The sequence below is a fragment of the Triturus cristatus genome, chromosome 10 (assembly GCF_964204655.1).
Source record: "Triturus cristatus chromosome 10, aTriCri1.1, whole genome shotgun sequence".
Taxonomy (NCBI): domain Eukaryota; kingdom Metazoa; phylum Chordata; class Amphibia; order Caudata; family Salamandridae; genus Triturus; species Triturus cristatus.
The window spans coordinates 911,514,002-911,538,645 of record NC_140593.1 but is presented as its reverse complement, the minus strand read 5'-3'; the positions used below and the strand labels follow the sequence as shown (position 1 = coordinate 911,538,645).

At 44.6% G+C, this 24,644-nt stretch overlaps 1 protein-coding gene across 3 annotated transcripts in view; it reads right to left on the bottom strand.

Moving 5' to 3' along the window:
- The window catches only part of SETD2 (SET domain containing 2, histone lysine methyltransferase), a 1,034,666-nt gene that overhangs the window by 498,155 nt on the left and 511,867 nt on the right, over positions 1 to 24,644 (bottom strand). For all 3 annotated transcript variants that reach the window (XM_085628742.1, XM_085628741.1, XM_085628740.1), the window contains 2 exons: positions 14,017 to 14,145; positions 12,850 to 13,506 (listed from right to left, as the gene is read on the bottom strand). In XM_085628742.1, the coding sequence (XP_085484868.1) occupies positions 12,850 to 13,506; positions 14,017 to 14,145 (786 nt within the window). The remainder of the gene's footprint in view (positions 1 to 12,849; positions 13,507 to 14,016; positions 14,146 to 24,644) is intronic.

Genomic DNA, 24,644 nt, shown 5'->3' with positions numbered 1-24,644 from the left:
CATTTTGCTCACATGAGTGCCTGCCGAGCTGTGCCTCTTCGCTTTGTTAGGCTGCTCCTTCCATAAATGAGCTCCCAGGCGAGATTTATGGTTTGCCTCTGCTACTCCACCCTTCCTTCAGTGAGCCATTACACTTGAAATGTAATGTTACCAGGGCAGTGTCATAAACCCAGTAGATCAGCAGATCAAGACTTTGCATTTAGATTGCTGTGCATGTTGTACGACTGGGTTCTAACCCTATTTCAAGAAACATGCTTTGAGTTTCAATTTTTTAAATATTTGAAATGCTGCTGATGCTTTGGTAATTAAATCTGCATTCACCGGCTAAATTTTGCTTAAAAAGTTACTACTTTTCCAAGTCATGGTCAAGGGATGGTTTAAAGCGCTGCAACCCTTCATTTAAATCCTCTTTCTGACAGCATCTCCTTGTTCTGTGTGTTTCAATTTTTGGTAACACTGTGGAGGTTCCGGTCCAGTGACTTTGCATCCAACAACTTGCTGAGGCAAAAAACACAGGCAGTGCAAATACATTTAATTTTGACAGTGCCCCGCCCCTTGCAGCTGTTTGTAACGTCTATTCATAAAGGATAATAAAATACATTCAAGATGTCACTAAACATACATGCACATTCATCAATGCCACCTAATTACACACTACTCAAAACCACATAAATACACCCCACATATAAAACCACTATGCCACATAGCAACAAGCCATATAAATATACTCCACACCATGCCACATAATTCCCATCCGCATAATTTCGCCGACAATGCCACAGTTCCATGCCACACAATTCAGCTCCACATGTCCATTCCACACCATTCAAACATAATTCAAATTAACCCAATTACACATCCCATGCATCCAATCCACACATCAAAATTTCACATCATGCCACACAATTCAACAGCACACCACATAATTAAACTCCACTACATACCACGCCACAACACAAAATACCAATCCACATATTTACACTCCATGACACTCAATCCCACTCTACATAATTCCATCACACAATACCACATAATTATTATTCACATAATTCCACTGTACACAATGCCACATAATTCCACTCCACACCACACTATTCCACGCAATACAATTTCACAACCAACAATTTCAATTCAAGCCACATAATTAAACTCCACACCACATACATCCACTCCATGAACATATGTAAAAGACATTGTCATTTACAACACCATTAGCTCTAATTTTCATAAGTGCGAGACCAATTGCGTTGCAAAGGCTTGCTTGGAATAGTAATTCATTTTTCCAGAATACTGTTTGCAATATATTTGTTGTCTAGATCAAATGATGCTGAATGCTCAACATTGGAGCTTAGCTGCTTCCTCTAAGCCTCTTCAGTCTCTTACTCGGTGTGAGAAAGTGCCATCTTTCTTGCATGGTATGCCCCCACTTTTTGCTAAATTGCTGAATGTACTTTGATTGAGTGTACCCTGGGTTCCTGCCAATCAGGTGCCCAGGGCCTATGTTCCTTCCTTAAACCACACAAACTCCAAATTGGCAAACCCTAGCCACATGTCAGCCCCTAGTAAATGGTACCCTAGGTACCCAGGGCCTTGTGGCCAGGGAAGGCATCTAAGGGCTGCAGCACTCATTGTGCCACCCTCAGAGGCCCTGTACCCTTACACACACACACACTGCCCTTGCAGGCTGAGTGTCTGGGTGCAGGACAAAACAAAGAGTCGACATGGCACACATCACTGTGTACCATGCCTATCACCTACACTGCCAAGGCATATGTCAGCCACCCCTCTAGCTGGGTGCATTACGCCTATGGTGTGGGCATAGGAGCAGGAGCCCTGTGCCCCTACAGTAGAGGCTGCCCAGGCTGCCACACAGCAGACACGTTGCTGGACCCCTGGGTGGGAGAGCTCCTGCTCTCCCGGGCCTGCGACAATGCACATCCTGGGTGAGGTGAGATATCTCCTCCCCCAGGACGAGCAAAGGGAAGCTTCAAAGGCATGCCGCCATTTGGAGTTTCCCCAGGCCACTGCAACCCCCCACTCTGGCGGGAAGCTTGGCCGGAAACCCCATACAAGGACAGGGGATGTGCCAGCCTGCCCACCCCACCCCTCAGGTGGGGGAGGCGAGGTGAAGCACATCTCCGGGCTCTCGCCATCTTGAAGATGGGAGGCCCTACCCTATCAGGATTAGGCTACTGCCCCCCTCCCACAGGAGAGAGGCAGGATAGGGGGTGTACCCACCCCAGGACAAGGACCCATTGGTCCCTGGCCTTCACCTACCTGTAACGCCCCTAAATCTAGTATTTAGGGGCACCCTGAACCTTCCTTCCTCAGATTCCAGATAGAAAACTACAAGAAGAACAAGGACCTGCCCTGCAGCTGCTAAAAAGAGAAGAAGAAACCAACTGCTTTGGACCCAGCCCTACCGGCCTGTCGACTCTCGAACCTGCACCAGCACGGCATCTCTCGTGGCCAGCAACCTCACCAACCCCGGAGGACCTGGCTACCTTTTGGCTCTAAGCCCCTGGGACTCCCATGAATAGAGGCTCTACTCAAGAAAGCTATTTTTAACCCCTGGCAGCAGCCCGGAACCGCGGACCCAACACACTCTGCACCAGCCAAGCCTGGCCAGTGCCGGAGTGGACAAAGACCCTGAGGACGACCCCACGGTGACTGTGACCCCGAGTCCGGCACCCAAGGACCCCCCTCGACATTCCGGAAGAAGCCTGCAGCCTCAGAACAGAGTGCCACCCCAACCGCGATCAACAAGAGGGTAAGATTTCCGACATCAAAAGGCACCCCTGCACCCGGCGCCCTGCGGCCCCCTGTGCCCAATCCCAAGGTACCCACCTAACCTACAACTACCCAACTTACCTCTCGAAGTGGTGGTGGCACCTGAAGCATCCTCGTCCCCGAGCTTGCAGCCTTTTTCCAAACCGGAACATTCCCATTGATTTCCATTGAGCGCCCGACGGCTCAAAAGCACCCTGCACCCAGCCGCCCGAGTGGCCCTGGCAGTGCACTCTCTACACTAACCTACTTCCCCACTTGCCCTGAGTAAGTGACCAGGAGCCCAGCTCCCACAGCCGCGTGGCTTGCCAGACAGCAGCCACCAACCAAGGCCCCCCTATCCCTCATAGGATAACATTGGGCCTAACTCTCTCTGCACCCGGCCGTCCTGAAACCGCTGAGGGTGAACCAACTGTACATACCTGACACTGGGGGACCCCTGAGTCTATGCCCGGAATTTCAACTCTGCCAGTCGAGTACTTACCCTTAAACCGCTAACTTCATTTTCCTCATAGGGTAACATTGACTGGCTTTTTCTTCAAAAATCTTCTAAGTGTGAACTTTTCAAAACTGCAAATATTCACCAAAAATCAGCCAAGTGACAAAAACGAATTTACTCACCTGCTCCTAGGTGAGCTCCCAGTGCTGGATCTTGGTGCCCAGCCCTGACTCTGAAAAGTGGCCACAACTATACTTACCTCTAACTCATTTTTCTCCCATAGGAAACCATTGTCTGCTTTTCTGTGAAATTTCTTCTAAGTGTCTATTTTTGCAAATTTGAAATATTCTTTTAAAATCGTACCATTTCTGCAAACGAAATTACTTACCTGTTTTTGATAAGGACCCCAGTCCTGGGTCTAGGCACCCAGTCCTGGATTACTAAAGTAACGATAAAGTACTCTACCTGCAATGTGAATTTCTTGCCATAGAGATCCATTGAATGTTTTCCTTGAAATATTTTCTAAGTGCTAACTTTTGAAATAGCTAAATATTATTTAAAAATCATTACAGTTATTAAGTCGACTTTCATCACTTGATTCTGAATACTGACCCAAGGCTGGATCTAGGAGCCAGACCTGGAATTCCAAAAGTAATCTGAAAAGTAATTTATTACAAATAAACTGAATTTACCATTGAGCTCAATGCATTGTTATGTTTAGGAAATAGGATTGTTTATTGCAACCAACTGTGACTGTTTACATAAATTTATTGCTTAAGACAAAAGTATTTATATTCAACCTCTCATTCTGAGAAAGTATATTTTTATCCCCTTTGTGGTTCTAAAAATAAAACAAGCATATATTTTATATATATAAACCATTGGCCTAGAGTTCAGTTATTGAGTGTGTGAAACCATTTGCTGACTGAGTGTGTACAATAAATGCTTTACACTGTCCTCTGGTACTGCCTTACTGCTCGACCAAGCTACCACTTCAGAGAGTAAGGTCATACCTAACTTTGACCTCTATCAGCCTCTGGGGGACTGTGGACTCTGTACACCCTGTACCTATTAGGGAACAGTATATACAGAGCCACTTTCTCACACTCGTCACTTGGAAATCTAGGTTTTACAACAAGAACTATTTTTACCTGAGCCAGAAATTAGTGTACCCAGTATTGCTTTTAGAGTTCTGGGTAAGAAAGATATGCACGCCTTGCAACCGGTGGACTATGGTACTCTGTGCATGTCCTTTTATAATAATAATAATAATAATAATCTTTATTCGGTTTTTGACATTATAAAACCATAAAAGATATCATGACAAACAAATGTTCATACTAAGATTTGTTAAGAAAAATATGTTTAGAAAAACAGTTAAAAAAGAACATGTAAGAAGTTAAGTAAAAAATGATTTCACTATTTTACAAGTTTTTTCTGTGCCTCATAATACACTTTAAAAAATTCAATACATGATACACTGTACATTCAGAGTCCAAAGTTTGAAGAGCCAGCATAGCTGGACGACATTGTCTATAGCCCCATTTCTTTAATAAAGGAAATAACCAAACTTTTCGATGGGGATGAAAGAATTTGCAGAACAGTAGTGTATGCAGGTTAGACTGTTGTGAAAGATCATCACATGGGCATGGTTCCATCTGAGTTTTCCAGTTGTTTTTCTCCGGGAATGTAACTAGTCTGAAAAAAAGATTCATTCTGAACCTTGTTAGGAGCATCTTTTCATAAGTTGTAAGCTCCATGGTCAGATATGGCTGGATCTTCAGAGACTGCTGTGTCATTATTGCATGAGTAGCTGATTTTTTCGCAATCACTGTTGTCAGTCTAAGGGATTCCAGGTGACTCAAAGCAGCTAGTTTCAATTCCTTTTTGGATATTTCCTTCACTTTTTCCGGCATGTGATAATATTTTTCTAGGCCCAGATCGCAGAAAAAGTCTCTTACGTAGGAGAGCCAGGCTATTTTGTGAGCATGGTCCAGATCCATAGTGTCGCGTAAGATGGTTTTAGTCAGACTATTTTTTTCTGATACCCATACTCGCCTCCAAAGCAAAATAGGTTGGATTTTTATTAAGTCTTCAATATATGGGATTCCAAGTTCTAAGTGTGAGGCATAGATGGAGGTGCCTCTTGGAGTTGATAAAAGGAACCTCATGAAGATATTCTCCTCTTTTTGGACGGGGCCGGTGGGTATATGTCCCCAGAGCCCTGCGCCATATAGAGCAGTGGCTTGGCATTTTGCAACATAGATCTGTAACAATTCTACCGATGGTCTTTTGCCCAGTTTGTTGGAGAATTTCATCAATGCCATAATTGCTCGTTTAAAAAGATGTCTCCTGGCCTCTACTGCCGCTTTCCAATTCAGGGCGTCATCGATCATAATGCCTAGGTAAGGGTACTGTGAGGTCTTGTCGATTCTTTGTTCCTTTAAGAAGATGGACTTTGTTGTTTTTCTTGACCCGCCAACTACCATAACAAAAGTTTTTTTAACATTTATATGGAGGTCCAGGGCACCCATAAAGTCTGCATATTTTGATAGTGATTTCTGCAGTTCAATGGGGGTACGTGCTAGGATAACTGCATCGTCCGCGTAGAGCAGAGCGGGGATCGGGCGACCTTTTGCTCTTGTCCTTTTATAGCTAATTTCTAGTAACACTTTGGAGAAATCCTAAATGGAGTGTTTTTTTTACCACCTGCCTGGTGGTAAAAAAAAAAACTTGAGACTGATTACAGCTGACCACTGGGTATGGATTCTCTGAATCCTCTGTAGTCAAAACCCAGTTGGAAAAAAACCTGTCTTCTTAGGTCTTCGATTGGAAATGGCAACCAAGAATTGTGGACTTGCAATCAAAATCAATGGGAGTCAGCAGGACTACTCCTATGTTCGGCGCCATATAACAATAAATAAAATAAGGGCCGGAAGCTTCCGGACCCAACCAGAACATGGTGGAAAATGCACAGCACATTAATCTAGAAGAGAACCACATGTTAAAAAATAATTTTATCCTGCTCTCTTTGTTCAAATCAAACATGGGTTGCAGCATTCCCAAACATGTGCTCAGTTTCAGTTAGCACGAAGGGCTGTAGCTACAGACTGGTGCTTAGTTTGGCAGACTCCACCAGGCAGGTTCAAGTTAATCTAGAGCTTCCCCTTTTGCAACAAGAGAGGGCCTTTAATGATATGTTCCTTAATGTGTGCGTTAAACTCTGAAATGTTCAAGAAGGAACATTGAAGCAGGCAATATGGTCCATTTTGTCTGCTACCATGTCTCAGGGAAAACCATATAATTTAACTAAGATCTCACCATACTAAAAACCAAGTCATTCAAGGTTAACTTCTGCCCTTTTTTGAATGGGCACCGGTAATGGCTATTTAAATACTCAAATGTTTTATTGCCCTGAAACGGAAATTCTCGTACCTTGGAATTCATTTTCTGCCAATAAGGGAGTTTTTGTGCTGGCTGGAAGAACTCAACTCGGAGATCTCGGCCAGTAATGCAGATATAAAACAGCAAGTGCTGCATTTAGTTTGTTAACGCCATGCTGTACTGTCAGAACGTAACCGTTTTCACAATAAACTGGCCGTGCACACCAATTTGTGAATTATGCTGTAAATCATCTATCAGCATTTAAAAAGCTGTTAGTTGCGATTGTGTGATTAACTAACTTAATAGCTTCTGCATAAAGGCAATGGCAGAACACTTAATTTCCTGAATTAGCTATTTTTTTGTTTCGATTTTTATTTTTGTAATGGTTATAGTTAAGTCTGCAATTGATGATCTGATTGGAATTTGGGTGCTATGTTGTCTGTGACATCAGCAACTTTTCCCTGCAAAAGGGAGACATTAGATTTAACCTTTAAGTGGGATGGATGATTACGATTGATGTATTTTCAGATTCAGATACTAAGCTTCACAGTTGTACTGAGAGATGTGAGTTAATATTTGCCAGGCTGGTAGCTGGAAGAAGAGTGGCTTTTTAAAGCAACCAGGAGATCGAGTCCAACATTTTGCTTTAAATGAGCTACTGGTCACAATAAGCAGCTAGATGGCATCACAGCTCATGGTCATACAGACCAAAGGAGCTACCTGGGTACAGAAGTCCATGGGACCTGATGCCCCTGAAAGGTTAAGTTCCTTACTTGCAGCCCTAGTTATCAATCATGGGAATCTTGACTGAAGTTAAAACAAAATAGTCGAACCTTATTGCGGGATCCAGGAGCCTTCTTAAGTAAAGTCTCATAAAATGCACTCTGTTACATCATATGCCTATTAACATGCAAAATTAACAGTTCCGTTTGTTAGGCAAAAACGTCTTCCTAGGTAACTAAAAATCTGTTGCCCCCTCACATTAAACGGAGATGAAGAAAAAATACACTAGAAAAGTTGACACAACAGCACCTCTGTTGTCATCACGGTCCGCACAGGACTGCACTTTCTTTTTCGGGCTCCTACTATCACAGAACATTGAGCTCTGTCCTTCTTCTATGTTTGATCATGTCTCAAGTCTTCCAACATGTACTTAGTTTTGTGCAATTTTCAGGAATTTTTAACAGGAAGTTTGTTTAGGATTCACTTTTTTACTGTTTGACTGAAAAGACATTCAAGGCCTGTGTGCGTGGTTTCTTTTTGCTGAAATTTAGCAAAGAGTTTGGAGGATTGATACACATTAGCTTTTGTCCACATCAGCGCAATGTTATTTTCTGAAGGACCCCCTGAGAGGAATCCAGAGGAACACCAGAAATTTGGACCACTGTTCCCATTAATGTCTGTCAAAGGATTTACCATTGTAGTGTGCATCTTTAGAGACCAACACACCATTAACGACTATTGATTTTGTAGATTCTCTCAAAGAAACGTGACACTGAAAACACCTCCAATGTCAAAACTCCCAATTGATATGTTGGTCCCTCCTTCAATGTAGAAAAAGTTACAACCTTTGGAAGGGCAGAGACTCCGTATTCTAGTGTTAATGTCTCACCCTCGCAAGACAAAAGTGAAGATACCAGAAAACACTCCATTACAAGCAGATCTAGGAATTGCTAAAAAATTCTGCCTTTGCCTACAGAAGACTTTCCCTCCAAAAGAAAGACAAACTGGCATCCTTCACCTTACAACATTCTAATTATATGCATCGTTCAAGGTTGCCCGGTGGCAAGGTTTCTCCATCTCTTCTAAAGTAACCTTTTAGGCTACAACGATCAAGGTCTCCAACTGTTGTTTATCCACCAACAGGACACTCTACTCTGCAAAATGTCACATAAACCAAATTAGTACAGCAAACTTACAGGGCCACATACTTCAAATGAACTTTGACGCCCTTGAACTTTGGAACTCTGAAGAGACAACTACAAAATCCTAAGAGATAGGATCCCTTTTCAGCTCTTCACAGACTGATAATGTTGGAACATCCAAAAAGATTGCTTAAGCATGATGTAGAAATACTCTTTAAAAATTTTTTTATTAAAGAGAGACCGCATCTACTCTATTAAAAAAAAGTGTGCCAGCAGCTTGCACATAGACAGGGCCATTAAGTGTTCATGACTTTAAGGAAGATCCCATTATTGAGAACCATCAATGCGGGTTGATAAATGAGATCTTGATTTTTAGTCAACTCTTGTTTGTTTCAGCGCTTCAATTATCACTGACTGAGGTGAAGTCATTTCCCAAGAACTGTCTGCCATAGATCCTACTAACAGCAACTTTTATGATGGATAAAGTTGGAATGTCCTGATGTTTATGGAAAAGTAAAAAGTCGCTTTCAGGGGAATGTTCATTGAAACCTTAGGAAGTGATATGTCTTGCCAACAGGTGAGATTCCGGAGCACTAATAAAATAAGCTTTGCTTTAGAAAAGCCAATTTGTTAAAATGAAACCAATTTATTGCAGCCTACTGCAAGCTATATTGACCATGTTTTGTTTATTTTCTTTAAAAAAAAAAAGGCAATTTTATTTTCTTAGAAGACTAAAAAAGAAAAATGACATGGAAAACTCTGTTAAATGCCATTTCCTAAGAACAGTGAGAGAAAAGCAGGGAAATATACCTTAACAGACTGCATCCTAGAGAAGAGGGTAAACTGACACTGCTCCTTAAGGGAAGCACCAATAGGTCAACATGCCCAATCAGGCAAAATTGTTCTCTTTTTTTTAAGCTCCTGGCAAGAGGATCCGGAGGCACAAAGCTTCAGGAGATTGTCTTTTGGCTCTTCTCTCAGGGCTGTGGCACTCCACACCCTAGTGCAAAAGGTCTAGCTTTAATAAAGGCTACCAGAATCAGATCATCTCTTCATAAACACGTATTTCGCCAGCACAACCAACAGTCAATTAAACAACACAATTGGCACTGTCCTTGCACTTTCCCCGACCCTGAAATGTGGGTAGAAGAGCATCCCCTTCTAGAACCAAAGACAAGTTAGCTATTGAACAAGGTGGACATTTTTCATAAAGTTTGAGTTAAGAATTGCATATTGTCATAAATTTTAGCGGAAGGGTGTCAGTACCTAATGGTTTTTATAAGGCTAGATGCAATTTTCCAATTTGGTAGATAACCTTTGAACTGGCTTTAGCTGCTTCAATATTTCAAAGGATAAGGTTTACTTTATTTAAGGGGAATAAAGAATTGCTAATTTTTCAGGATATCTTCATTTTTGCTAAAGATAAGGCAGCACACAACACTAAAGTGAAAGAAGTTTTGGAAATCTTGAAAGACGAGATTGAGGCGGAGGAAGAACAAATGCATTTTTGCTAAATGACAGACTGAATAACTGGACACATTTTGACACCAAATGATATTATTTACAAAGACAGCTTGATTAAGGCTATAGAGAACTCATCTGGTACTAACAACAAGAAGGAAGTGATGTCCTTTTTACTGTAAATTATTCACAATTTTAGTCTGAATTTCTGTGGAATGAGGAACAAGATCACGCGTTTACTCAATTGAGACAGATCTATGTTGAGCGCCAATTCTCAATAAGATTTGTAATACTGTGGATACCAGTAGTAAAGGTTTAGGAGCAGTGATTACCCAAAATAGTGATGGCAGTGAGTCAATAGTATCTTCTAGGTCAAAGGTTCAGAAAAATGTTGAGAAATCGTACTCCATTACAGTCACTAACCTGTGTGTAGGCTGCAAATAGATTTAAGAATTTTAGGAGTTAGAAGGTTCACACTGAGGATGGAACACAAATGTCTTCTTCATATCTAGAGTGGTTCCAAAACAGCTAGAAACATTAGGCTCATCACAAAGCTGATAGAAAAGGATTTCAATTTTATACATGAAAATTATGAGCAGATTGTATGTCTAGGTAGCACTAATTGGGTGTGCAGGCTGGAAATGTTTGATAACAAATATATCAGAGTATGGTGACAATAGAGTCATAGAAGAACTGCTTGAAGAACTCCAAAAATAAAATTGTAAATAAGGTGCACATTTGTCAACTATGTTTAGGTGGCCTGTGTAAAGGAGATTAACAGGTGATCGATATGCTTTTTCTAAAGTAAGTTAAGAAATCTCAGTTAAAAAGAAACTGTTGTATAGGATAATAAAAAATGGTGCCACCACGTAGGACAAGGAGTTAATTACTGAATGTCTATAGAGGGCATTTCGAAATGACAAGCTTCAAGCAAAGGTTGATGGAGAAGCTTTGGTGGACAGAAAAAAGAAATCAACCAACGGAAGTACCCGTTGAACTGTGGGTGAAACGAACTGTAGACTTTTGGATCCATTCAAGGAACTGAAAAAGCACAAGTATGCTATTGTTAATCATTACATTTCTAGATGGGCTGATGTATGTACTGGAATATTTTTGCATTTGTTTATTCTTCTTTATGTGTTTGTTGAGTTAGGGTGACAGAGTGAGGTGAATTATGTCTTGAGTTTTTGTGCCTGTGTTGCATGGATGTGAAATGTCATGTGCTGTACAAATATTTTGAGTGTACTAGCTTTGTGCAATATCTTATGAATGTGTGGGGAATGTTGTGATTGGAATTTAGGAGCATGAGCAGCAGGTAAGGAAAGACCGGAGAGGGGTCTGTAAAGCGAGTTCAGAATAAACTCTGTCTTACTACTGCAACAGGCTAGGTCGTTTTAACCCTGTGGCTCTCTGCATCCTAGTACAAGAGACTGAACTTAAAAATATGCAGCCAGAGTCAGATTATCTCAACACATTTTTTATTCCACTAGCACAACCTGCAGTTGATTATACAATGCAAATAGCACTGTTTATGAAATGTTCCTGACCCATCACTAACAGAAGTATGCATCACATATCACTGAAGAGTAGAGTACAAGCTTCAACCGATTAGACTGTGAATCGAAAGTGGCTCAAAGGCCAAAGATTCCCCAACAAGGTCAAAAGATAAGCAGCTAGCATTGCATAAAGAGGGGGCACTAAGTGAACTAATGTACCTCCTTACAGTTTAAACAACTTAATGACACCCAGAAAGTGAACTAGTGTGCTTGCATCCTCCTTTGCGAAAAAAAGAAACTGCATGCAGCTCTAGATGAGTTTCCACACTGGAGACTGGTCGTCTTGGATGGCTCAATGATTCTTGTTGCAGTGCACTTCTAAGTAGTTTGCTGACAGTGCAAAATGTACATGGACTGCGAACACCACATCAAGGACCACTCCCTATACCGAAAACAGTTGATTTAATGGAATAAAAAGATTACCCATTTAAAAAAATGTTTTACCCTGGTAAGCTTATAAATCCATGTGCAAATAATCTTGTCGCATTTGGCGCTGTAATGTTAAGTGACACAAGCCAATTAATACAGTTTTTAAATTTTGATATTGTGTCTTTGAGCAAACAGCAAATAAAATAATACACACATAAAAAAGCACTATTCTTATTCATGTTTTCACTTACAAATTTGCTTAGCAAAGCTATGCAGTTTCCTTGCACAAACTCTAGTACTCCTTACGTAAAAACATAATGCAGACAACCAGACACAGAAATTACGGCGTTTAAGGATTTACTACATTAAGAAACGTAACAACACTGATTTGGAAAGCACATATTTTGGAAACAAGTTTGACCTTACTTCTCACATTTCCCTACCATATACATCTACTGCATTTAAGGGTGCACTTCAAAAATCAGATCCAACATACCCTCAAGAATAAAGACTGTATAATTTTTAATGGAACAGTGTTTTGTTGTTACTTGTTAATAGGAGTCATTGGTCACTTTGTTCACAGGTATTTACCCGAGTCTTTCACTGATTTTTGTCAATCTATTTGACATTTCCATAATTTTTCCTAATTTAGAAGACAAGGCAATACCATTTTATGCATAACTCAAAATGTATGTTAAAATTCTGCCCCTCCCATGCTTCAACACAAAGTCGAATGATTCAACTTGTACTGCTATTGCAGATGGCTACTGCATAATGACAATGCTCCTAGCAATATTTCTCATTTTTCTAACAATTGATAAACACAACAGTTTTATTCCTATCCTATTTATTTTGGGTCTACTTTTCACTACATATCAAAGGAAGCTGATGAGCACTTACAGACAACTAAAACTTTTGAAGGGCATCATTACACATCAAGCAACATTGATCATTAAAATTAAAATCAGACACAAAACAATAATCCTACCTTTAGATCTTTCCAGCAATCCAACAGCATTGTGGCCAAGTCACTCATATCTGCTATCTTGTCCGGCGGCTCCTGACTTCTCTCACTTTCAATGTCAGACACTCCTTCCTCCTCATCCTGAGACGGTGTTTCTATAGTTGATACATCTTCGAGCTTTGGCCCACTGGCCTCTCTGTTCTCCCCTTCTGTTGGTTCAGCCTCAGACTCTAGGGCTGATGGTTTGCCAAGGTCTATTGCTGAGGCAGATTCAGGATTCAGGGTTGAATGTTCATCTATCAGAGTGGTGGTCTTCTGCAGCACTACCTCCTTTCCCTCAGCTACTTCATCTATCAAGTCCTTCACTTCTTTGACCTCTGGCTCACTTGCTGCATCAGAAACCGCACTGTCCATGCTGTTTTCGCTTACAATCTTCAGTCTTCGAAGCATCAGCTTTCTTGGAGTTTCCAGATCAACCTCAGCTGGTAATTTGCCAGAGGGATCGGGTATGTTAAGGGGAGTTTGGGCTCGTGATGTGCTTTCACTGGAATACCCATCTCCTTCACTAAATTGTGGGATTGCAATCTTGGTTTGAGACCAACGTTGGATAATTGGAAGGATCTTGCTCTCTTCCAACATGTTTTTGTTGGGAATAGGCAAGCACTCCAGCGTTTTTATAATCTAATTAAAGAAAAACAAAGGTCTAAGAATTAGTTTGGAAACATTGCATAGGCTTCTGAAAACTCAAAAGGTGACTGCCACTGAGAGATACCACAAATCTTTATAACTAATAATAAAATGGCATGAGAGCATGTTTTTTTCGGGAAGTGGAGAGTGTTAAATTCGATTCTTTTAGCAATGCTGAGCCAGTTATTTTTGCAAACAGTGGTATTGCACAATTAGAATGTCTTGGGTGGAATGGGCAGACACATCCTCTACAAAGGGAAGAGCTGCAGAAGAGGCCTCAACTAAACCTATAAGAGCAACTGAATAGCACAAGGCTTACCCAAAATGATTTATTTGTTGTCTTATAGGAGGGGAACCCTGTGCAACTATATTCAGCTGCCCCTTCCTTGCCACTGGCATCAATGCGAACTCTTCTTTCAAAAGCAGCACGAACACGATATATGCTTGTGTGGGAAGGATCATTTATAAAAATGAATAATTTCAGAAAAACACCTAGTTACTGACCTCCAGCTGTAACTTGAGATTGCCAATGGAATTTCCCTTTCCATCTCCCAGCTCGGCCATCCATATCCAAATGAGAGACAATCCGTGGTACTCCAAGAAGCACTTCAGGCAGGACTGAGACTGTGTGTTCTAAACAAATCAGATAGTATAATCATTTAGATAAATTCACCTGTTTGCAATTCTACCTTGTAGGAAAGTTATGCCCAGTGTAGTTTGAGGAGGTATGAATCCATGATGTTTTCATGTTATCTGCATAAAATACAGTCATACACAATTAACCTATCGAGAGCTCATTTACATTGCCATTGCTTTTTCTCAAAATACATCAGGAGTCAGGTCCTGCTAAAGCTAGGCTCGAAACTCTTCTTGCACAATATTGCATTAGCAGACTTGCATTATTCAATATAAATTACCTGCCTTGCCTATCTTAGTCTGCAGGTCTCAGGCTTGCCCGGAACATCATTCCTGAATTGCTGATACGTGTTGTAAAGCATTCTAGACTACTGGCCTTCTAGCTTTGGCACATTGCTTGCTTAAGCCCAATTATCTGTAACTGCCTCTCAACTTAAAGAACTTGTTAAATGACAACTAATATTTTCACAGAGCATGTAAGGTTTTTTCAGCTGATTAATGACAGGTGTTTTGGCATGAGGACACACAAGTGAGAGATTTAGCATGGAGCAGCTATACAAATGTGTTTTGCCTGTTGCGTCTTTGGTAAGCATCTCTGAATGAGACCTGTGGTACGGCATTCCATTCACTACCAGTTAACAAAGGAATAGACAAAACCATTCAAGCAAGCCTCCAAAACATTTTAATGTTTCAAATTGATTTGGTAATGAAATAATGGAGCACTATGTTCCATCATGGGTGTGCTAAGCAAATTTCTCTGTGCTTTAAGACCAGGTAAGACGTAAATGCACAAGTTACTTACCTTCGGTAACGATACATCTACCTCAGAATTACCCCCAGGCACCAGACTGGATTCGGAAAGTTTTTCGTCCGGAGTACCTCTGCACGTCGGAAGGGGGCGTTGGTCGTCTCTGCGTCAGTCTTCTGCGTCATGGTCGCCGGGATGACGTTGCGGCAGCTATTTAGACGTCAGTTCTGTACACAACTTTCCGTGCCAGAAATGCAGAGCCATGCAAGACACTGACCATTGGTGCACAAAACAAGGGCCCCGAAAAGATGTCCTTAACCCTAGAAATCAGTTTGAAGAACGGGAAGAATGGGTGGGGTGGTAAGGAATCTATAACTAACTAATGTTTCTTACAGATATATTGTTACCGAAGGTAAGTAACTTGTGCATCCGAAAGAAACACCTTAGTTATAGATTCCTTACCTTAGAATAGATACCCCAGCAATACCAACCCCAGTGGTGGGCCTGCGAACCAAGATAACACCAGAAAGTCCTGGAGAACAGAACAGCCAAAGAAGCCGTCTCTTCAGACTTGGCTGACCAGGCAGTAGTGTTTGGTGAACATGTGCAGCGATGCCCAAGTAGCCGCCTGACCGATGTCATTCAGAGACACTCCTCTTCCCAAGGCAGTAGTGGCTGCCGTCACCCTGGTGGAGTGAGCGCATAGCCCGACCGGAGGCTCCTTTTTAGCCAGTGAGTAACAAGCCTTAATACACAAAACGACCCATTGAGAAATGTTGCATTTGTGTACGGCTCGGCCCTTCTTTGCACCAACGTAGCCAACTGTTTTGTGCAATCCAGATAGAAGGAGAGCGCACGGTTTGGGTCCAGATGGTGAAGGCTCTCTTCCTCCTTTGAATGATACGGAGGCAGAAAGAAGATGGGCAAAGTAATGGTCTGCCCAATGTGGAAGGCAATGACCACCTTAGGAAGAAAGGATTAATGGATCCTGACAACCACCTTATCCGGATGAACAGAAAAGAAAGGCGGTTTGGAAGAAAGAGCCTGGAGCTCACTCACTCGTCTTACTGAATTGATGGCTATCAGGAAAGCAGTTTTAAGAGTTAAGAGGCGTAAAGCACAGTTATGAAGCGGCTCAAAGGAAGCGCACATTAAATAAGTTAGTACAAGATTCAAGTCCCACTGAGGCATAATGAATGGAATTGGAGGAAAAAGATACGTTAAGCCTTTCAAGAAACGGTTAACTACCGGGGACTTGAAAAGAGAAGGCTGATCTGGCAACCGAAGGAAAGCAGAGATGGCAGAAAGGTAGCCCTTGATAGTGCTCAGAGCAGAGCCCTGCTGGGCAAAAGATAGAAGGAACAAGAGTACTTCAGAAAGAGGGGCAGAAAGGGGATCCACAGCCTTTGCTGTGCACCATGCCACAAATTTGTTCCACCTGCAGGCGTATACAGTCTTTGTGGAGGGATGCCTGGCTGCCAAGATTACGTCACATACTTCAGGAGGCAGGTCGAAAGACATCAACTGCCGCTGCTCAATCTTCACGCAAGAAGGTGGAGACTGGACAGGTTCGGGTGGAGGACCGTCCCCTGCTGCTGCGACAGAAGATCCTCCCGAAGAGGCAGTCGGATCGGAGGATTGATGGCCATGTTGAGCAGCTCAGGATACCAGACTCCTCGTGCCCAAACTGGAGCCACAAGAATGACTTGGGCCCGGTCGCGCCTGATCTTTAGCACTTTGAGCAGAAGTGGTATAGGCAGAAAGGCGTACAACAGACCACAACTCCACTCATGACGAAAAGCGTCGCCAAGCGAGCGCCGCCTTGGAAATTCCAACGCGCAGAATTGCTTACATTGCGCATTCACTTCGGTGGCGAATAGATCTAACCAAGTCTCTCCCCACTGTTGAAAGAGCCCGTGCACCACCTCCGAGTGAATACGCCATTCGTGATCCATCATGCACCTGCGGCTAAGTTCGTCCCCCCCCTGGCGTTCAGAGAACCTGCCAGGTGTTGAACCACCAAGGAAATGCCTTGATGTTCCAGCCATGTCCAGAGGCGAAAGGCCTCCTGACATAAGGTCCACGACCCCACCCTGTCCTGTTTGTTGCAATACCACATGGGGGTGGTGTTGTCTGTGAACACCTGCACTACTCTTCCCCGGACAGAGGGAAGGAATACCTTCAGTGCAAGACTAATCGCCCGTTGCTCCAGAAGGTTGATGTGAAGCTCTGACTCTGCCGGAGACCAGAGGCCTCTGATCTCCGCCTCTCCCATGTGGTTGCACCATCCCAGAAGGGAGGCATCTGTCAGCACAGTGTGGTCTGGTTGGGGAAGGGAGAGGGATCTGCCATTGACCCAATCCAGGTTCGTAAGCCACCACTGCAGTTGTTGGGCAGTGCTCTCTGAGATCTGGATGCAATCGGACAGATTGCCCTGATGCTGCGCCCACTGGAACTTCAGGTCGCACTGCGGAGCCCGCATATGCCACCCGGCATGAACGATCAGCAGGAGGCAGCTGCCTTAGGGTCATTCCAACCGAAACCCAGGACAGAGGCTGAAAGATCAGAATCATAGCCCGAATATCCCAGCCTCACTGTTCGGGAGGATTGAGCCGAAACTGGTTTATGTCCAGAACCGCTCCGATGAAGAGGAGCTTCTGAGAGGGAATCAGGTGTGACTTCGGCACATTGATGGAGAATCCCATCATATGCAGGAGGTCGGTTGTACTCTGGAGGTGGGAGACGACTGCCTGGGATGAGCCTGCTTTCAACAGCCAGTCGTCAAGATGGGGGAAGACTGAAACCCCTGATCTGCGCAGATGAGCTGCGACCACCGCCATCACTTTCGTGAACACCCAAGGGGTGCTGGTAAGGCCAAAGGGGAGCACAGTGAACTGAAAGTGCTCATGGCCTACCGTGAACCGCAGGTAACGCCGTTGGGCCGGCAGGACGGGGATGTGAAAATAAGCATCCTGCAAGTCCAACGCTACCATCCAGTCTTGCGGGTTGGGGGCACACAAGACCTGAGCAAGCGTCAACATCTTGAATTCTCCTTCCGGAGGAAGCGATTGACGTCCCTGAGGTCCAAAATATGACACAGGCCCTTAGTCCTTCTTGGGAACCAGAAAGTAGTGGGAGTCACAACCTACTTCTGGGACAGGAACGTGACAAGAGAGCGTAACTTCCTGCTGGAGAAGGGCCAGATGATCCTCCGACATGCGGTGATATCTCGGTGGCATGGCTGGAAGGGTAGTCTCGAAGGGGAGGAAGTAGCCTCTTCGGACTATTTGCAAAACCCACCCGTCCGACGTGATGGTGCTTCAGTGGGGGAGGTGATGGCGAATCCTGCCGCCCACTGGCATTTGATGGGCCAGAAAGGTCGGACTAGAAAGGTTTGGAGGCTACTGCAGAGGGGAGGTTGGTCGACTGGCCCACCCGCTGGCCCCCGGAACCTTGCTGGTTGTTTCCACGTCCCCAGCCGAGCGAAGGTTGGGTTAACTTGCTGCGGCCTGTGGCCCTGGGTGGGACGTAGCGGGGCACCCATCCATAGCCACGAAAGGGGCGAAAAGCAGACTGCGCCAGACAGGAGGAGAGGCCCTGGACTTGGCTGTAGCCCTAGAGTCCTTGAAGCGCTCTAGGGCGTGGTCTGCTTTGTCGCTAACAAGGCAACGGCCATCAAAGGGCATGTCCATCAAGGTGTTCTGGACATCCCCTGAAAAGCCAGTAGACCTCATCCAGGTGTAACGCTGCAGCGCTACCGATGTTGAAATGGTCCTGCCCAGAGAGTCGGCGGTGTCCAGCCCCCAACGGATCGTAAACTTAGCTGCATCTCTTCCGGCAGCATCAGCCTGGGAGAGCACTGTCCGGGCCTCCTCCGGACAGTAAGGCAGCACTTGCACCACCGTATACCACATTGAGTGCGAATAACGGCCCAAGAGAAATGCGGTGTTTACGGACCACAGTCCTGAGCTGGCGGAAGAGAAAGGTTTCTTGCCAAGATGGTCCAACTTTTTGGATTCCCTTTCCAGTGGAGCGGTAGGGAAGGTACTTTTGGAGGTGGACGCTTGGACCACCAAGCTCTCCGGGGTGGTGTGTTGGGAAAGGAAAGTGAGGTCACCCGGAGCCGGGCGGTGACGTGGGGCGATCATCCTGTCCATGGGAGCCCCCCTGTTGGGCCTGGACCACGTCCTCAAAAGGACTTCAGTGAGGGCCTCATTAAACGGAAGCAGGAGCTCTGAAGCATTCGCCGACGGTTGAAGCACCTCAGTCAGGAGGTTAGTCCTGACCGCCACCGTAGGAAGCTCGAGGTTAAGAGCCTCGGCCACCCTACACAACACCACAGCATATGACGCTCCCTACTCCGTAGCCACGGTAGGAGGAGACAACATGCCAAGGTCGGGTGAAGCCTCTCCAGTCCTGCTCAGGATAAAGCTGGTCAGTTAAAGGGTCACCTGACCCCTCCCAGTCCTCATCTTCCTCTGGGTGCCACTGTGGTTGAAAAGTGGCCACAGGAGTGAACAGGGGCAGGAAAACCCCACCCGGCGCCGGATCCGTGTCCACTTCGGGAAGGAGGCTGGAGTCGATGCCGGCAGGGGGGGGGCGACCGGCGTCGGGCACAGTAGTGGTGCAGTCGGAAGCGGCGCAGGTGTAAAAAGGTCAACCGACGCCAATCCGGATTCAGGCCTGGATCCTAGGGGGGGCCTGCGGCGCCGGAGCCGCCGGCAGCGAAGACCTAGGCCCCCCCCAACCGATTCCACGGGGCCCAAAGGTGCACTGGCGGGGTCGTGTGCCTAAAGATGGCATGCATCGCCTCATAGAACGTACAAAGCTGGGCGGGGTCGCTCCAGGTCCCAGAAAAGGAGTGAAGCTCGGAGTCGACCCTCCGGGCTCTGCACGCAGAGCCGCAGGGGTGGCACCACCCGCGATCCTCGTCGGATCAGCCGACCGAGGAGGAGAAGTGTAAGAGAGACGATGCTTCTTCGACTTCTTCTTATGCTTCAACTTACCGCGACCAGTCCCTCGACCGGGACCTTGAACGGCGTGGAGCCGACTGCCAGTGTTGAAGCAGCTTTCGGGACCGCTCCTGCAAAGCCTTTGGCGTCAACAACTGGCAGTCGGAGCACGACTTGGGGTCGTGGTCGCGCTCCAGGCAAAAAAGAAACACGCGGTGCAGATCCGTCACCGACGTCATGCGATGGCAGGATCTGCAGGCCTTGAAACCGGGCATCCCTCGTGCACCCTTTGGAGCCGAAGACTCGAGAAAATAAGTCGACAAAAGTCGAGAAAAAGTTAAGTCAAAACATGACTGAGGTACCGCTCTTCCCAGATCTGCGCTGGCTGGCGTGGAAAAAGAAACAACTGACGTCAGCGCACGAGGGTGGCGTCTAAGTGCTGCCGCGATGTCATCCTGGCGACCATGACACAGACGACTGACACGGAGCCGACCGACGCCACCTCCCGACAAGCAGAGGTCCTGCTGCCGAAAATATTTCGGGATCCAGTCTGACCCCTAGGGGTAATTCTAAGGTAAGGAATCTATAACTAACGTGTTTCTTTCAGATGAGCCTGTGTACTAGTGTAAAGTCAGTGAATTAACTTGGATCATAAACAGAGGTGAATAAAGCTAGAGAAGTACTTGAGAAATATGCATGCGAGTGAGAGTGTTGCAACTATGTCAAATCAGATTTCTGAAGATCATTTGTTACAACCATTTTTTTTTTTTTTTTTAAAAGGTATCCTTGATCGAATATAGCAAGATTGATACTACCAATCATGAGACTTGCTAAATCAAAGGTCTGAGGTGACAAAGTAGTTAGAAAACGTATATCATTTATATACAAAGGCTTGCTGTGGGCTTATGCACTACATTTTATTTCTATTTTTTAATGCTCTTTCTGGAAATACTGGGTTACTTTATCTTTCTGTTTGATACACTAGCTGCAGATTCTTCACCCTCTGAACGCCCCAGATGCTAGACTGCATTTTGAAACTTTTGGAGTATTGCTACAGCACCCTGATTTGGAGGAGTGGGGGCATCAGACTTTGGGCTGGCTTTGCTCTGCTACTAGAAGGGACAGGGCAGGCTGTATATAGGCACCACTCCAAGATGCTCACATCTGTAACAGACTGCGAACCTTAGTATACAGAATCCACCTTGGAACCTTGCTAATAAATAGAAGCCCACTCCATAGAAAAGAGAGGAGAGTGGGTAGGTTAAGAACATGGAGTTAAAGACTTGCTGCCAAAAATTAGAGCTATCAAAGCTAAGTTACTTCTTCTTCAGATGAATACTTCTAACCACAGATTCCTCACCTATTGAATAGACGCCCACGGCCGAGTTCGAGTGGCCCAACACCATGAAGATGTCTCCCGGCGATCCCAACCTGGGATCTGGTGATCCCTGACCTACCTTAAGTCTCCAACCAATGCATGCAGCCCCTTTCTGGAGGATCCCCCGACCGGAGCTGGTAAGAGAAACCAGACTCCAAAAGACACCTCTAAACCTGACGCCCCATTGCCTTGGGTGGCCCAACCGACACTGTTCCGGCATCCCAACTTACCTCCAGGAGCGGCTCGGGTGAAAGAGGCGGGTTGGGGGAGGGCCCCTGAGAGGGGACAGACTGGGGGCAACGAAGATCAGTAAAACATTTACAAAAGTGCCGGGGGAGGGGTAGTAGCAGACTGTACATTGTTCCTCCATCTAGTAGTTGGGCCCAGGATACTTATTTCGTCCTCTTTTTTTTTGCTTTTGTGTTCTTTGGCTGGATGTAGTCTCCCATTTGGTGGTATGTCCCTCCCCGTGAGACATCAGCCATAAGCTCCAGAAGTCCCTGTGTGTGATATCCAACTTCCAATTCTTCCCCCAAACCCCTGCCCCCTCCCCCACAGCTCCTTCCCATCTGTCTCACTCTGTCATTATTGGCTTCCTGGTGTCTTTGCAAGGTATCTTTGTATAGTTCTCTTTTGCTCGTTTTGCTGAACCTCTTTACACAGTGAGGTGGGCAGGTCATATGTTATTCCAGAAAAATTATTCAAGCAGGAAAACTACTCCTACTAGCAAGTAACTACTTTGTTTTTATGATGTGTGTATCATTCCTGGATTCACATGTTGTGCAGTCATTTTGTAGTAGTATCCTTGTTTACTTTTGGAGGCTGGGTTGACATTAGCTTGAACCAGCAAATAAAAGCTTCACTACACTCTGACCCAACTGTGACTCTTTGTAGACTTGAATGTCCACAAAGTGTTCTGTGAATGTATGAATGGATGACCAAGTGTCTGCCATGCATGTGTCGTTTATGGCTACGTTTGACAGAAAGGCTAGCGTGGCCCCCTTTTTCCTTATCGAATATGCAGTAGGTCATCTAGGTGCACACTCGCCTTCTTGAGGCATATTTGGACAATCCATTGTGCAATGCTGCCATTTTAACTGGTGAGCCCTTGTTTGTATTTTCAGAGTATACAAAGAACTGGCTTCCTTTACTGACTTTCTTTTCCCTTTTCAAGTAGTACACGACTACCCTGTGCATATCCATGGTATGTAGGGCATTTTCTGGTTGTATTTTTGGGTTGTTGGAATACCACTGGTACCTTAATGTTGTGATGATCGTGAAACATAGGTAGGAAATCTGGTTTGGTTTGCATGATTCCTGTGTTCTTGTTTATTTGCAGGTAGGGCTTCCGAGAGGTTAGCACTTGCATTTTGCTTATTCTGCGTAGTTAAGAAAGGGCAACTAAGAAGGTGATCTTAAGGGTTAAGATCCTGAGTTCCGCTTTCTGGAGCGGTTCAAAGTGCTCCTTAACTGTATCAATACCAGGTTGAGTTTCCACATGGAGGTTGGTGCAGATCCAGGTGGAGCAACTCTCTTTGCTCCCTCTCCAAATATTTTCATCACTGATGCCGGGAAGAAACTTCTGTTTATATGTCCTAATTTGTAGGCTACCATTTCTGCCAAGTGGACCTTTAATGAAGCGCAAGTTAAACTGCAGTCTGATAGGTATGTCAGCAACCTGACCACTGTAGTGTATTGTATTCTGATGTGGAACAGTTCTCCATCTTTGCACCACAGAACGTGTCTCCCCAATATGCTGTGTAAGTAAGTAAGTAAATCTTTATTCGGTTATAATCAGTGATAACCATAAAAGTAGACATACATAAGATAACAACTTACAACTACAATAAGACAATTTCCAAAAATAGAAGCTATATAAAAAACATAGCAGCATAATCATATACCAATCTGTACACTTTGAGGTTAAATTCATCCAAGATTTGGTCTATGTTTAAAAATACATTTTAAGAAGGTGCTAACAGTTTTTGTAACTAGGGGATTATTCAAAAATTGCAGATATAGCATTGCAGGGCGACATCTATTAAAACCAAGCGCTCTAAGCAAGGGTACTAACCATAGTTTACGGTGTGGAATGTAGTACTTGCAAAAAAGGACTGTGTGCAGTGTTGATTGTTGTGATATTTCATCACACGGGCACAAAGTTAACGAGTCATCCCAGTTGTTTCTTGTAGGGAAGGCTACCAACCTATGGAAAGAGTTAAGTCTAAAGCGTACTAGAAGGAACCGCTCAAATTGAAAGTCGACATAAGTCAGATATGGTTCCATCTCCAAAGTGGTCATGACTGCCAGGGAGTGTTGAACAGATGGTTTGTTTATCTCCCTACTCAGCCGGAGTTCTTCCATATGCGACAAGGCCTTTATTTTAAGGTCTTTCTTTGGGATTTCGGCAATAGATTCGGGATTTGTGTAGTATTTGTCTAGGCCTAGATCTGTAAGGAGGTTTTTTACGTACAACAGCCATTCTATTTTTTTCACTTGCTCCAGAGACATACAATCAGCCACTATCTCTTTTGTAAGTGTATTTTTTGTTGCTGTCCAAATACGTCGCCACAGCATTAGGGGTTGGATTTTTGCCAGATCCTCAATGTGAGGGATTCCAAGCTCAACGTGGCAGGCATAGGTCGAAGCCCGCTTAGGGGCCATCAGAAGAAATCTCAAACTTATTTTCTGCTCTCTGTAGTGGGGTTGTGTTTTTGTGCCCCCACAACCCTGCTCCATAAAGTGCGGTAGATTGACACTTTGCCTTGTAAATGCGAAGGAGCTCTGCTGGTGGTCTCTTTCCCAGTTTTTGGGAAAATTTTATGAGAGCGATTGTTGCTCGCAGTAATTGATGTTTACGGGCCTCAATTGCCGCTTTCCAGTTGAGTTTGTCATCAATCATTACCCCTAGATAAGGATATTGGGAAGTCTGTTCTAGCCTCTCTTTATCAAGGGATATAGTCCTCCCCCCTTTCTGTCTCTTGCCTGCTCTCATTACGTAAGTTTTTTTAATATTAATTTTCAGATCCAAACTACCCATAAACCTGGCATATCTGTCCAGTGCTTTTTGTAGTTCCCGCGGGGTGCGTGCCAAGATCACTGCATCATCCGCGTAGAGGAGTGCGGGGACTGGACGATTGTTTACTCGAGGGAGGTCCTGGCAGCCTCTCAGCATCTCTGCCTCGAGGCCATTAGTATAGAGTGAAAACAGAAAGGGGGCCAGGACACAACCCTGTCTAACGCCCCGCTCCACCTTAAATGATTCTGATACTTCTCCCCGTGTTCCAAAACGAACCCTAGAGGAAGCATCAGAATACAATGCACGGAGGAGGTTTACAAGGGTTGGATCGATACCTATATCCGTGAGAACTGCCCAGAGTTTTTGGTGGGAGACGCAGTCAAAAGCTGCCGAAAGGTC